The 13,726-nt window shown below is 36.8% G+C and overlaps 2 protein-coding genes across 4 annotated transcripts; both read right to left on the bottom strand.

Annotated features, from left to right (window-relative positions):
- Nucleotides 1–602: 602 nt before the first annotated feature.
- On the bottom strand, nt 603–6,143 carry LOC112168800 (tRNA-specific adenosine deaminase TAD3). Of its 2 annotated transcripts, XM_024305721.2 has the most exons (10): nt 6,002–6,143; nt 5,640–5,769; nt 5,459–5,532; nt 4,516–4,637; nt 3,464–3,546; nt 2,850–2,949; nt 2,694–2,735; nt 2,277–2,609; nt 1,605–1,717; nt 603–1,100 (listed from the first exon to the last, which is right to left on the bottom strand). In XM_024305721.2, exons 2-10 carry the CDS (start codon nt 5,756–5,758, stop codon nt 905–907), a joined length of 1,182 nt encoding a protein of 393 aa, XP_024161489.1. In that variant the 5' UTR covers nt 5,759–5,769; nt 6,002–6,143; the 3' UTR covers nt 603–904. The 2 variants fall into 2 exon arrangements, with proteins under 2 accessions (XP_024161489.1, XP_024161488.1); XM_024305720.2 differs by having other exon boundaries at nt 2,277–2,735.
- A 553-nt stretch (nt 6,144–6,696) lies between these two features.
- Nucleotides 6,697–10,565, bottom strand: LOC112172725 (single-stranded DNA-binding protein WHY2, mitochondrial). Of its 2 annotated transcripts, none has more exons than XM_024310189.2 (8): nt 10,400–10,565; nt 8,418–8,509; nt 8,227–8,324; nt 8,034–8,126; nt 7,798–7,892; nt 7,549–7,616; nt 7,273–7,361; nt 6,697–7,186 (listed from the first exon to the last, which is right to left on the bottom strand). In XM_024310189.2, exons 1-8 carry the CDS (start codon nt 10,435–10,437, stop codon nt 7,070–7,072), a joined length of 690 nt encoding a protein of 229 aa, XP_024165957.1. In that variant the 5' UTR covers nt 10,438–10,565; the 3' UTR covers nt 6,697–7,069. The 2 variants fall into 2 exon arrangements, with proteins under 2 accessions (XP_024165957.1, XP_024165958.1); XM_024310190.2 differs by having other exon boundaries at nt 8,418–8,511; nt 10,405–10,565.
- Nucleotides 10,566–13,726: the final 3,161 nt, after the last annotated feature.

The raw sequence follows: 13,726 nt of genomic DNA, 5'->3' as shown, positions 1-13,726 counted from the left end.
ACTCACTCATCAATACCATCCTCACCAAGGCCACCCCTTTCACAACTATATATGCAATCCGACTTCCATTCTCCATCACTCTTATGTTAAGTGGTACCTTTCATCTCCAAGTACTGTAAAGGAGACGCTTGATTTTTGGCTACTTTGAGGAGTTCAGCTGTGGGTTGATATTCGTTTTTGTAGGGGATTTTTCACTTCATTTGTTTAGTTGGTCTAATACCACTATAGTTTCCGAAGTTGCACTAAGCATTTACCTCCATGTCATATCCATGGATTTGAGACTGGAACTCGAAGCTAGAATATCATCAGAAGAACGGGAAAGAGGGTAATCAGTTGGTGATGATACTCAATGGAAGTAATTTGAGGCAAATAGAATCACCCAATTTTGGAATGTCACATTTATGTCCAACTCAATTTGCATCTTACTATCTCATACAATTCCCAAATTTATCAAAGGACTTATCACCTGAGCAAATTTGGACTTTTGGGGCTCAAAAAGATTCATATTCATTTCTTACAATGCTCCTTTTTTTTTTTATTGAGGGGAATGAGAGACTGAGAAAAAAAAGAATCATATTCATTTCTCACAATGCTCCTTTTAATGAACAGCAAAGAGAGATGTCCCATTATCTTGATTAAGGGCACAGTTCAACTGTACAGGCAAAATGAACTCTAATGGCGATGCTTGCGCATCTCATACAACCCAAAATTTCACATCCGTACTAATGCAAATCAGTTCAAGATAACCAAACCCAAAATTGAAAACTATGTATTTTACTGTTCATAGAGTTACAGAAGTAAGAACAAAGGAAAAGTGTGAACTGGAATTCATGTAAATGGAGCTTCTCAAGGATATGCTCAGCAGCTCATCCAGTCTGTTTGACAGTCAGTCACTCAGTCACTGTCAGTTGTACTCAGCAGCCGCAGTTTCATCCCTACTAAGGACTTCTTCAGGAACCAAGACCCTAAATACAGCATAGTGATGGTTTAAGCTTCTTTCCCCTTGTAGTCTGTGAACAGTGCCCAATGCCCCTGCATTTGGGTTCGGAAAAGCAAAGAATATGCGCCTAATTCTTTGATGCACAAGTGCCATTGCACACCTTCAATGATAATTGAATATTAGAATATCGAACATAACAGAGAGAGAGAGGAGCAATAACAGGAGACAAGGAAGAAAAAGAATAGACGCATTTTTATGACTGCAAGACATATGAGGATAAAAAAGAAAAGAACAACTATGAATCATATTTCAGATCAAAACATTAACCAATAAATGTTGAGAAATAAAGTGCTACTGAAAAGTCCCTATCAGCAACCATCAGGAGATGTATTATAAAGGTGCAAAGAGATTAGAAAGAAACAATGGGGAACAAAGTGTCTTTTTTACTAACAATTAGGTACAAACACTTCATTGTGATGCATCCCATGCAAACTACGAGGAACAAAGCAAATGGAACTCTACCCTTTTCTTGGTACCATAACTTAATAAGATAAGTACACCCATTGCAGTTAAAAAATTCATTATTACCACGATACCTAAAAGATTGAAGGGACAAAAGAGAAATAAAACTGAGAGAACAGTAAGCTCAGTTTCAAGAACTTACATTATGCAGGGCTCCCAAGCAAGGTAAATGTCAAAACCTGTACATAGATAAGGTCTCACTGATAAAGAACTGGAACCTTCATCATTACTGTCCAGATGAGCCTCATCATTAACCTGAAAAGATGGCAAGATTCTTGAGAACTAATTTGAACAGTAAAAATCACCCAAAAACTTAGTGTTCAAAAACAATATCCTCATGTACTGTTGATGAATGTGTGAAAATGAGATACTTAAAATGTGCAATATTCACAAGGTTCAAGTTCTTTTTTTTTTTTTTTTTTTTTTTTTTTTTGGTAAACCAGGCTTCATGTTCGAAACAATACATAACTTACAGTAAATGCCCAATTTATTGAAATTGTAAAAGGTTTCATAAGATAAAATATATCAGGGGGATTATCAGAGAAATGAGTGATTAGACTAGAGTACAAAAAAGAAGAAACAAACTTGGTTAAAATATAAATCATCTCGTACAATATGCAAGAGACTGGACATAGGCAAGAGAAAATCTTTAGGGGGGCATCATAAAGATGTCAGCACCACGATAAAAAACAAAAATAACAATGTAAAACTAGTAAATGATGGGAAGTGAATAATGCCAAACCAACGGGTCAGGGCTATATAGTCATCTTCACAAAAAAGTCCAATTTGAAGGCTGAAACACAAAATAACTCACTTTTGTAGAATGGGTCTTTTGTCTTTTGGCTGGAGAGCCTACAGAAGAAGAGTGTATGTGCTCCGTTTCAGCATACTTATCTTGGATTTTCCCCAAACTGGGGAAAAGATGTATGTCCCTGGCAGCAGAAGATTCAATAGCAACAATAGCAGCATGACGTAAAGGGTGCCAAGAGCAGGAATTAGTGTCTGATTGTTGCTCAGCCCATCCCCATGGATATAAACAACAAACACCAGTATTTAATTGTTTTGGAAAATGTGGCAAACTGTTTGAATGCAGAGTTTCATAGCTGAATACTCCATCTGATTGGCTCTGGGAAACAGAAGCTTCTGTCTTTTCAAAGCAGTATGTTTCAAGGGTGGTGTTGTTCGCAGGAGTATACCAAGGGCAAGTTTGATCACATGCAGTAGTAATTACCTGTTTAACTGAAGGATCTACTATAACTGCAGCATTGACTACCTGCACGGAGGGTGAATGTGGAGCATGCAAATACACTATGAGGAGGTATACAGGAAACATAATAATACAAATAACGGAGATAAAAAAGCTAACACAAAGAAGTACGAAAGCTACCATTTTATCACCAGACTTCGCCAACTGAATAGCATATTTCATAAAGCCAAACACTGACTGTGAGTCCTCTTCACTGAATCCAGTAATGCCATCGATATTACTGTATTTTAAAGGTAAAGGAGAAAGAAAACAAGAATCAGGGAGAATGTAAAACAAACAATTATTTTACACCTTTGTATTTGAAGATTGCAGAACCATCACCCAGGCCTTGGGAAAGGAAGTAGCAGCAATCCACACTAAAAAGGATGCTTATGTAATCATGCAATATGATATTCAACCAAAACTGAATTTGATGCTACTATTAGCTTAACTTTCTCTGAAGAGTAGACAAACATGCTGCTATAGACACATTAACTATAGGAGTGTAAACTAACATTCTGGTAGTTTTAACATGAACCTGTTCCATCACTTATGTTGAAGAAAAGAATTCAAGGTTTACTATAGATCCTGGAATGGAAAAACTAAAGACCCTTCACATCAATTACTGAACTCACTATCTGTAAAGAAAATGCTAGTATACTATTAAGAAGAAAATGTGTGCTAAAATAGAATAAGGTTTAGGCAAGAACTAACCAGAATTTAACCCATAGTTTTGTAAGGAGAAAGGAGCTTACTAGGTTGGTGGATGATAAGATGTTGGCCATAGCTTGCATTGTTCCTCCCACTCTTCTTTTGATAATGCTGCATACTTGCAGACCTAAAAATGCGTGGATTAAATGTGAAAACATGGCTATCTTGTAAGACAAAGAAAAAAAACACAATCATAGCAAGTCTGGAGACAACAGCAGAAGAATAGGTTTTTGAAAAGGAATAGTATCTCAAACAAATCAAAATGCAATATTCAAAACAGCTAGCAAGTACATATGAAAGGGATCAATAAAAGAAGTTTAACATGGATGCATTTGTATCTACAAGGCAATGTCTGAGTGCAGCTACACGAATTGCAAAACTTAATAAAAGAAAGTCTAACAGGCTGAGCATTAAATAAAACGCAACTAAAATTGGGTTCAATTTTTATATCATATAAAGATAACAGATGGTGGTAATTAATGAATTACATAATCCACCAACTATTGGTCCTAAGCTACTTTTTAAGGAAACACTTCTGCCAAACTTCCTCAGAAGCCAGTAACTTCTCACATGGTATAGGAATACTTGAGCCAAATAATACCTTCACGACCAGAAAACAGAGAAAAGAGCAAACAGTTTTGAATGCACTGAGAACACTTGCACTCATGTAAGAGTAGAAGAGAAACCATAAGAGGTGGGGTGTTGGAAACCAAGAAAAAAAAAATTGTTAATCAAGTACAAAAGTATCCATCTCTATTGTAAACCAACAAAATGCATAAAATCCAGTGGAAAGAAAAAAGTTATGATTTGAACCGTTCACATAAACAATATGAACTGTGATTATGTAATGAAGGTCATGTTTATAATCTAAAATTAATTATCCAAATGCAATTAAGATTTTAAATATTAAAACAATACAATAGTATCTATCATGTGAATATAACAAAATAAAATTCTACAAACATACTAAGGATACTCTCTATGTTTTCAACTCGTTTGTATTCTGCACTTTGTATTACTTTCAGAAACAGCACTAATTAAACAAAATAAAAATACTGGTGGAAAAAAAAAACGATTAAAACAGAAAAAGACCCACTTTTGTGATAAAAGGACTCAACTGGTAGGAATTCATAAGCTCCTGTACATCGTGGGGTATGCTCTCCAACGGATTACCAATTTCAGAAGCTAAACATAAGATCACGGATAACTGAGTCCTTCCTGTCAAGAACATCAATAGTCATTCCCATATTTTTGACATACCCTAATGATCAGAAAGCAAGAGCAATATGGTGTCACAGTCTAAGGAAAACACCGTTTTTATATAAATATCAATTCTTCCCAGAAAACCCCTATATCAGTGCAATATCACTTACTGCATCCAAGTAAGAGTTGACAAGTTGGTAAAAGGATCCTACTAATATGCTAAACTAACAAGAGGTTCATACCCATAGAGTGATTCAGACGTTTCAAATCATATTGAGGTGAAGTTATAGAAGCCCCGAGGCTCCCCAATAGGGAGGTACAGTTTTCTTTGACTAATTACATTGTAGGCAAATAAACATAATCCCAGATTAGTGATTTGTTCTGTTTGACCAAGTGTAATAACTAAGACTTCCCTTGTTTGTTACACATTAACATCTCAACTTCACAATGCCAACGAACCCTTAGGATTCTGGTCAAGATCACAGGCTAACGTACACCATTCTCAATCCACTAGATCTAGATATAGTTTGCCTTCAGAATCATCACAGAAATTGATAGATAAGAGAAATAAACCCCTTCATTGAGTAATCAAAAGAACACTTTTTGCAATCAAAAGCCTTCAATATGACAGACAGTAATGACTGTAGTACAATATGAAGGGATATAACTATTGCTCAGTGTTAACTGATGTATTAGTTGAGAGGTATATATTGCTAGAGTGGACATGTAGGTCACGTAATCTTCATTTGGAGTGAGATTTCATCCATTCTACACCATAATCATAACTAGGAAAGGAAATGCAATATAGTGAGAACTGAGAATATGACAGAACAGACCTCCTTCAACAAATTTCTTCTTGACCCGCTTCACGTGCCTTAGATTTTCCAGTTGTGCTATTTGGTTTAGACGCCTAAATGATTTGGTCAAGACGCAGAAACACCCAATAACATGTTTTGCTACAAAAAAAAAAAATTGTAGGGAAGAAAAAGAAAACAAGAAATATGAGTAGGAGGCAACCTTACAAGAGTGTTGGCAACTTTTGGGTCTACAAATGAAGCAATCACATCCACTGTGGGCTGTTGGTCAGGAGGGATTGGGGGATTGTCTGGCACGTGCACGATCTCCCAATTCTCCATGTTCCCTATTCCTAACAACAAGAACAACAACAATTTGATTTACTACTAAAATCACAAGGACAACTCCGTTAAGCTAAAGTTTTAATTTTGATTAAGAATAAGCTTTAATCACAAGGAAACAACCCAAGCCATCAGCAAATACTCCATAGCAGAAGAACCCAGATTCAAGAACCCACTACAACACTTTGAACACAAATCCATAATTCAAGAACCCAATGAAACACAGAATCCAACTCTACTTACAGAGACTATTGGGTATCTCGGGCAGGGCTGCGTTGCTAACCGTAATCTGAATTTCAAGGAAACGAACCCAAGCCGTTATTTAGGGTTTTAGAGTTTGGCGGGAGTAATTTAACAACTTCACCCCAAGATAAACCAAAACATTTATCCCCTCCCTATTTCTACCCGTGTTTTTTTTTTTTATCCGACTCTACCCTACATCAATAAGAGAACCAAAATAAATAAAAACTTTTTTTTTATTTTTTTTTATCGAGATTACATGATGTTTTTAATAGCTTTTTAAGCCTAGAGACTAATCCATGCGTAGAGAGTCATGTTAAAACGCTTCCTCCCTATGACCACCAAAAATCTATTGGGATTTAAACTCCAATCAACATCAGCGGTGTGAACATTCCACACCTAGAGGCTCTTACCAACTCGATCACCTTTGATGATTGAAATGAGAGTAAAGTTCAAATGACATTGTCACAATGTTACATGATTATTTTTCGAATTCAAAAGTACTTTTAAAAATTGATAAAAAAAAAAATAAAAAAAAAGGAAACAAACGCTTTTGCCAGAATTGAAAAGCATTTTTAGGCATTTTTATAAACAGTCTCAATAAATCTTTAAGCTTGGTGTTCATTTGGTAATCATTCATAGAATAAGGCTCTCCTTGGTCACTTTTATTTGACTCAACAATATTAATTCATTAGGCACAACCGAATCCATTTAGTGTCTATTTCCAGAGAATTTAAGCACAACCCATGAATCATACTCCGTTAATACAAGTTTAAAACCATCACAGACTGAATTTGGTTTACAAATGACCACTTGTAAGCATCTTAAGCCAAATACAAACTCAGACAAGATCAGCTGCTACTAAAACTACCCAGTTAGCAGCACCAGCTAACTCTGCCAATTTTACTCAAAGCAGCAGCATAAATGTCTACCCAAGTGAAATAAGATTTTGGCAACAGCTCAAAATACATTATATACAATAAGTCGATAAGTACACAAAAAGAGCACCAAGCAGACAATCTTGAAAATCCAAGTTCCTTAAGCTTGATAAAGACAAGATTGAGGTGGACTTCATCTCTCCCATTCATCCAGAAGTTGTGGTTCTGCCATCTCTGATTTGTGCACTTCTATGCCTCTTGGCACCTTATTTGTCAACCGATCCCAACCCATGATGTGGGGAAGTGCAAACTGCACAATAACAATATTTATGTAGACATTAAAATGGATATAAACATGATTCTTACAGGAACTTTAAATTTATTGTCATGTCTTACACTGCAAGCAGTCTTCATTACAGCAAATTCAGCCGTTGTGACAGGAACTGAGAAACTCTCTCTGGTTTTCAGTAGGTTGTTGACAACAGCTGCCACCAAAAGATAAGGCAATGTCAACTTTAACTTTTACATAGCTTCAAAACACAACTTAGTTTGAGATTGAGCAACCCAACCAACCTCTTTAACGAAATCCCAAATCCCTTGAAGATAAATATACTTATTCAAAACTTCGCATTTACTTAACCACACAGAATTATAAGAAAAAGTAGCACTTACTCAAAGAAATAAAATAGCCATCTGCATGAGGCTTGATTGATAAGCTCTTCCTCACTTGACCAGCATTACTGTAAAACGAAGTGCTCATGAAGGCCAACTACTATGTATTTCCTCAAAATAATAAACTTTTTATGTGAAAATAAGAAAAGAAAAACTGATGCTTTGCTTTCACAATGAAACATTTAGAAGTAAAGAAAAGAGAAGAAAAAAGGTTGTTTCCACAAAAAGAGTATGGCAGCAAAATCTAACCTTGATTGCATAGAGGGATCATGAAATAATTCACATGAATCTTTGGGACCCAAGCTGATTAGAGACCCAACCTCTGTTGCCGATAAAGCAAACAACTGGAAGGAAACAAATATGAGTAAGATGAGAGTGAATGAATATGAAAGAAGGGGCACTAAAATCTCCCACAAGAATTATTTTTGGGAAGTAAACAATAATGAAATCCAAAAATTGTAGATGAAAACAGCTGTGGAAATTACCTGTTTCTTCTCCGAGTCATATTTGCGCTCACCAATTGCAGGCATGAACTTTAACATCACGGAACCACGTCGCTCAACCACAACACTTCCAGACTATGCAATATATATAGAGATGAATGATGAGATATATTGTCGACTTCGTTCAAAAATATATGAGCTAATGACATTATGATTGAAAGAGAAAAGTACATACTTCCAATTTAGTGAATGTTGGGAGAACAGGACTCAAGGAGAGTGCAGCTTTGCCTTTGTAGATAGAAAAAGGAGCATATACTTGATCACCGATTCTTCCTGCAGGTTCAGAAACAAAAGGAAAAGGATTTAGAGCAAACTTTTTCCATGAGGGACGGTAGAATCTGAAAATCATATGTATAAACAGATTACCTTTAGCAGAAAAATTCTGCCTGGCAGTTGAAAAGCTGGTGCTTTGTGTAAAAGAATCCAACGATAAAGCAGCTCTCTTTGACAACTGGTTCCTTTTTTCAGAAAAATAAAAATCAGATGAGGGATTACTTGCAGGAGATCGTCCTAGGGAATATGAATGATTATAAAGATTGTCGGTCGACAATCCAGTATATTCATATTAACAAAGACAAATGCTATAGCTACGTAACATGATTTGTGCAATAATGTAAGGACATAGGATAAGCGTGGATCTACTACAGAAATTGGATTTTAGGAATAACTTTTGGTAATATTACAAAATCGGGAAACTGATAGTGCCTTTACAGCAAGAAATGGAAGTACTGAAGAGTTTCAGGCATATGCTTTCTTATTAATGTCAAAAGTAACCAATCAACAGTCAAGTAGAAATTATAAAAAAAAAATTTTAATAACTCAATAATACAGATATACCAGTTCTTTTTTAGAAGAAACAGAACTTTATTGAAAAGACCGGAAGAATTACAAAGACGTGGACAATTCATACACTGAAAAACTCTGGAAACAATAACAGATAAAACTAAAACTATACAATTGCTGCATTCCAATATAAGTGAATAGCCAAAAAGAGCCATTCGTAATCCCCGAAAAAAATGAGGCCATAAAGCCCATAATGATGCCCATAGACGGACTCTATCCCACATCATATATCCACCTTCTCCGTATTCATATTCTCAAAAACTGTTTGCTTCCTCCAACCAGATAACCTAAAACCAGCCATCATAGCAGAACCAACTACTTCCTACCTCGGAAAAAAAAAATTATTGAACCTTTCAGACAATAAGGTCAAACAATCAACTGGAATGTTCTCAGATCACATTTCACATTTGAACCTCCCAAAGAGGTAAGGCAATTGGACAGTGCAAACACAGATGATTCATATTCTCAGCCCCTCTTTGCAGAAAATACACAACTGAAGGGAAAGACAAGCAGACAGTCATATCCTCTAAACCACATCGTAAGTATCTACCTTCTCATGAGTAATGATCCAAACTAACACCCAAACAATAGGAGGGACTTGACCCCTTCTAAGTTCTAGAATAGGAAATGAACTGAGCACGAGAATGTGTCCATTAGCATGTTTGAGTAGAATTTACAACAAAAAACAAAAAAAACAAAAAAAAAAAATTCCTCGTAACCTCCAACATCCAACTTCTCTTATCTAGTCTGGGTGAAACTAGCGTCCTCAAGCCGAGATAATAAGGACAAAAGGTCCCCCACTTCCAAGTCATTCAAGTTCCTTGTAAATGCAAAATCCCAACTTAGAGGAAGGAAATATAACCATTAGTACACATCCTGGAAACTGTATAGTTATGAAACAATGATAAGTCATATAAACGAGGATATGAATGGCAAGAGGCGGTGTTTCCCAAGCCAATCTGCCTTCCCAAAACCATAACCTTTCCTCATTTTCCACCACTGAAACATGGGAAGAAGCCAAATACTTACTTCCCTGGATCAAAATATTGGAACCCAGCCATTTGCATGTAGCCTACATTACTTGTCATAACATAACAACATACTACAGGGACTGTCTTTCTTCCTGAAATCTCCTTACCCCTACCTCTCCAGAATAGCCTCATTCCCACATACCTAGTTCTTTCTATATACATAGCACCCTAACAGAGTTTAACCCATTCACCGCATAAACACATGTAAAGAAAAGCAAGAGCAGAGTAAAATTTCACCGTTTACAATGTATTTGTTCCAACCCTTAATTTCCATAAACCCATACACAAAATTGAACTCAGCCATGGATAAAGGAATGGGTTTTTCATTTCTTCAAAGCTAGCTAGACCGTAAATTCTATGTTGGAGCTTTCACGGAGCTATAGTTTTTAGGGTTTAAGGAAAATCAAAAGAATACTAAAAGTAAAAAAAAGGAAGGAAAAATGAATAGAGAGGGAAATGATGGGTGATGGGTACCTGGAGGAGGAGGAGAAGACGCGCAAAAGCTGCATCATGTTGGCTTAAGAGCACACTCCACCTTTCACCTCTCAAACTCAAACTCTTTAATCTTTGATTTAATTTCGGGAGGGAGCGAAATGATTTTGTTTTCCGGCTCAACTTTTACATTCTAGGTATTTTTACTTTGCCAATAATACCCATCTGCCTCAATTCTAACTATTAGTTTCCGCCGGGGGGGCGGGGGGAATGAACTGAACCGGCGGTTCAAAATCGGGCCGAAAAATCAGATCGGATACCAAACCGGACAAAGCAGAGCACAAAACTTCAATTTTCGAACCGGACTGTTTCAATCCGGTTTGAAAGCGGGTTATGGAACCTTAAAAAAAAAAAACCAAATTGGCCGAATATTTATATTAGGATATTTAAATATTTTTATTTTTCTTAAATTCATCTCTCATCTTTCTCGCCGTTTTGATTTCACTTTTTCGGTTTCGTCTTTGGTATCTGGGATAGACTCGGTACTTCTCTAGCTTTTGAAATTGGGGTTTTTGAAAATTTGATTTCAAAATGTTGATTTCCAGTTTTGATTTTAGGGTTGTGGATTAGAAAAAGTGTAATGATTTCATTTTCAACTTTAATTTCAAAAGGGTTTCGGTTGTCTGGGGATGCCAATTTCAAATTAGGGTTTCAATTTTTTGTTTCGAGGTTTCGAATTTAGGGTTGGGGCTTTATAAAGACTGTTTTGATTTCATTTTCAATTTGGATTTCAAAGGGGGTTCTCAACTTCTCATTCATGTTCTTGGAGATTTCAAGTTAGGGCTCTAAGCTGTCAAACTACCAATTTTGAATTAGGGTTTCAATTTAGGGTTTTTTGATTTGATATGTTCTAACAGGTGTTTCTCTTCTTGTTTTCGCTTTCCAATTTATGGAAGGAGCATCACAAACTTCAATTCGACACCAACTAAGTCGAGCATCGAAATAACACCCATTGCTACCAGTGAAACTATTGCACCACTTCTTCTTCTTCCTCCTTCCCCTCCTCAATCTGGGCCTGTTGCCCAACCTCCTACTCCAACCAGTAAAGCTAAATATGTGAAGAGGAAGAACTAGTCTATAGCATCAGACCGTTTCGTGAGGATGACAAATCTATATGGTTCGAAGATGGCGAAACCAAGAGTAAATTGCAAGTATTGTCCCCAAACCTATGCATGGCAACTCCAAAGCAAAAGAGATGACATCGATAAGGACTCATATTAACAGAACCCGACCCAAGTTCCACCCCGAAACCCGGATACGAGCATGTGGGGCCCACTTTAAGTGAAATCCTACCGAAAAATCGGCAGAACCTCCCCTAAAGTAGGCTACCCAAATAATCACAAAACCTGGACATGATTAAAATTTAAACTTCTACCCAAACACACAATACAATATTTACATTTCAAGCGTATATGTTACATTCAGAAGGTACGAATTCCATCACAACCTCAGTATGATAAACATCAACTCAAACAAAAGCATTCTCCAAATTTAAAAGGGTTATCAGAGCAATACTAATAGCTAAGCCGATATCAAACAAGGTAGGTCAAGTAATAACCTACGGACAAAACGGAAGCGCCAATTCCAAAGCCTCTAGTTCCTGGACGAGATCTCGGCCAAACTGAAATCTGGGCAATTGAAAACGAAAGGCCCAGGGGAAAACATATAAAATCCATTAGAGTGAGTGTACAAAACTGAAACAAAATCTGAAACAATAAATGGAATGCTTCCCCATTTCTCTTTTCAACAAAACCAACATGTAGCGAGATTACACACTATTTCCAACTCAATCCTTTTTCAAGAAAACTCATTTGATGATTAGGAAGGACTACTTCCTAGTCATCTCATGCCATCTGGGAGGGACTGCCACTCAGATGACGCATCGAAAATGACTGCCAACAGGAATAGGAGGCGGTGGGTAGATGAGACTGCCAACTAGCCACAGGTAGTTAGAAGGGACTGCCAACTAACTACCTCATGTCATCTGGAAGGGACTGCCAACCAAGTGACGCATCAGATGGGACTGCAAACCAGACTGTAGTCTGGAAGGGACTGCCAACCAGACTATTACCTAGAAGGGACTGCCAACGAGGTAAGTTACGCATGCGCCAAAGATAGCCTCCTTGTCAACTGCTTTCTTTTTAAATCCTTTTCTTTCCACAAAATCACATATACTCAAGTAGTATTCCACTAAAAACTTAATACCATGCTGCATGCTTTATTTAAATAAAATAAAAGTCCACTCACAGATGAGTCTCGCAGCTAACCCTACTGTCTGCCTGTATCCTCCTCACTCGAGGGCTCAGCACGTCCTGTAGTAATTGATAGGATAAAGTTAAGCTCAATAAGGAAGTAATCTAATAAACAAAGCTTAATCCTTTTGGAAAAATAATACTCACTACCCATAATTCCTCTAACAATCAAATTCTCCAATTTTAGAATTTCCTTTAACCTTCACAAGGATCGCTCAACAACTTGGCCAATTTAATCCCAACTCCTGAACTATACTTAACCACCATATTATAAAATTATCCCTTTTCAAAATTTCCAAATTCATTCTTCAATTTCTCCACCAACAATTAGCCAACAAGGTTACAACAAAACATTTTCTTCCAAAATTCCAATTTCTCTTTTGACATTCGAAACCCAATTCACTTCTCCAATCTCTCAACAATCTCAACTCAACACTAAAAATATGACAACAAGTTCTCAACCCAAGATTAAAATCTTAACACCCTTAGAACTACAACCAACATCAAAACTCCAAGGAAACTCACTATCCAACAACCTTAAATCTAACACAAAATTCATAGATTAAATCTAACAGTTCCTATACCTGCAACAACAACCAAATTCAAGTAGAAATGTCTGGAAAAATCAAACAAGAATCCAAGAATTCGACAGTTACTGTTCACGGTACTGTTCACAATATCCACATATAGTCTTGCTACCTTATCTACACTAAAAATTTCTTTAACCGCCAGAAAATGAGTTGATTTGGTGAGTCGATCCACAATCACCCAAATACCATCATTACCATCCTGGGTACGAGGCAACTTATACGTTAAGTCCTTCTGACTTGGGTAGCTTTGGTTTTTGAGATTTGAAGAGGAAATTTCCAGAAATGGGAAAAATTGGTTTTTGCTTTGATCTTCGGTTTCCGGCGATTTCCGGCCGGATTCTTTGGGGGTTTTGGTTGTTGGGGAAGTGCTGAACGTGTTCCTAACCTTGTTGCAGCTCGTTTTGATCAGTGGAGGAAGATTTGAAGGTGTTTGAGACTATGAACCTGCAACAACAACCAAATTCAAG

The sequence above is a fragment of the Rosa chinensis genome, chromosome 6 (assembly GCF_002994745.2).
Source record: "Rosa chinensis cultivar Old Blush chromosome 6, RchiOBHm-V2, whole genome shotgun sequence".
Classification (NCBI taxonomy): Eukaryota; Viridiplantae; Streptophyta; class Magnoliopsida; order Rosales; family Rosaceae; genus Rosa; species Rosa chinensis.
Note: the sequence above shows the minus strand (reverse complement) of the source record. Positions and strands in the feature narration are given on the sequence as shown.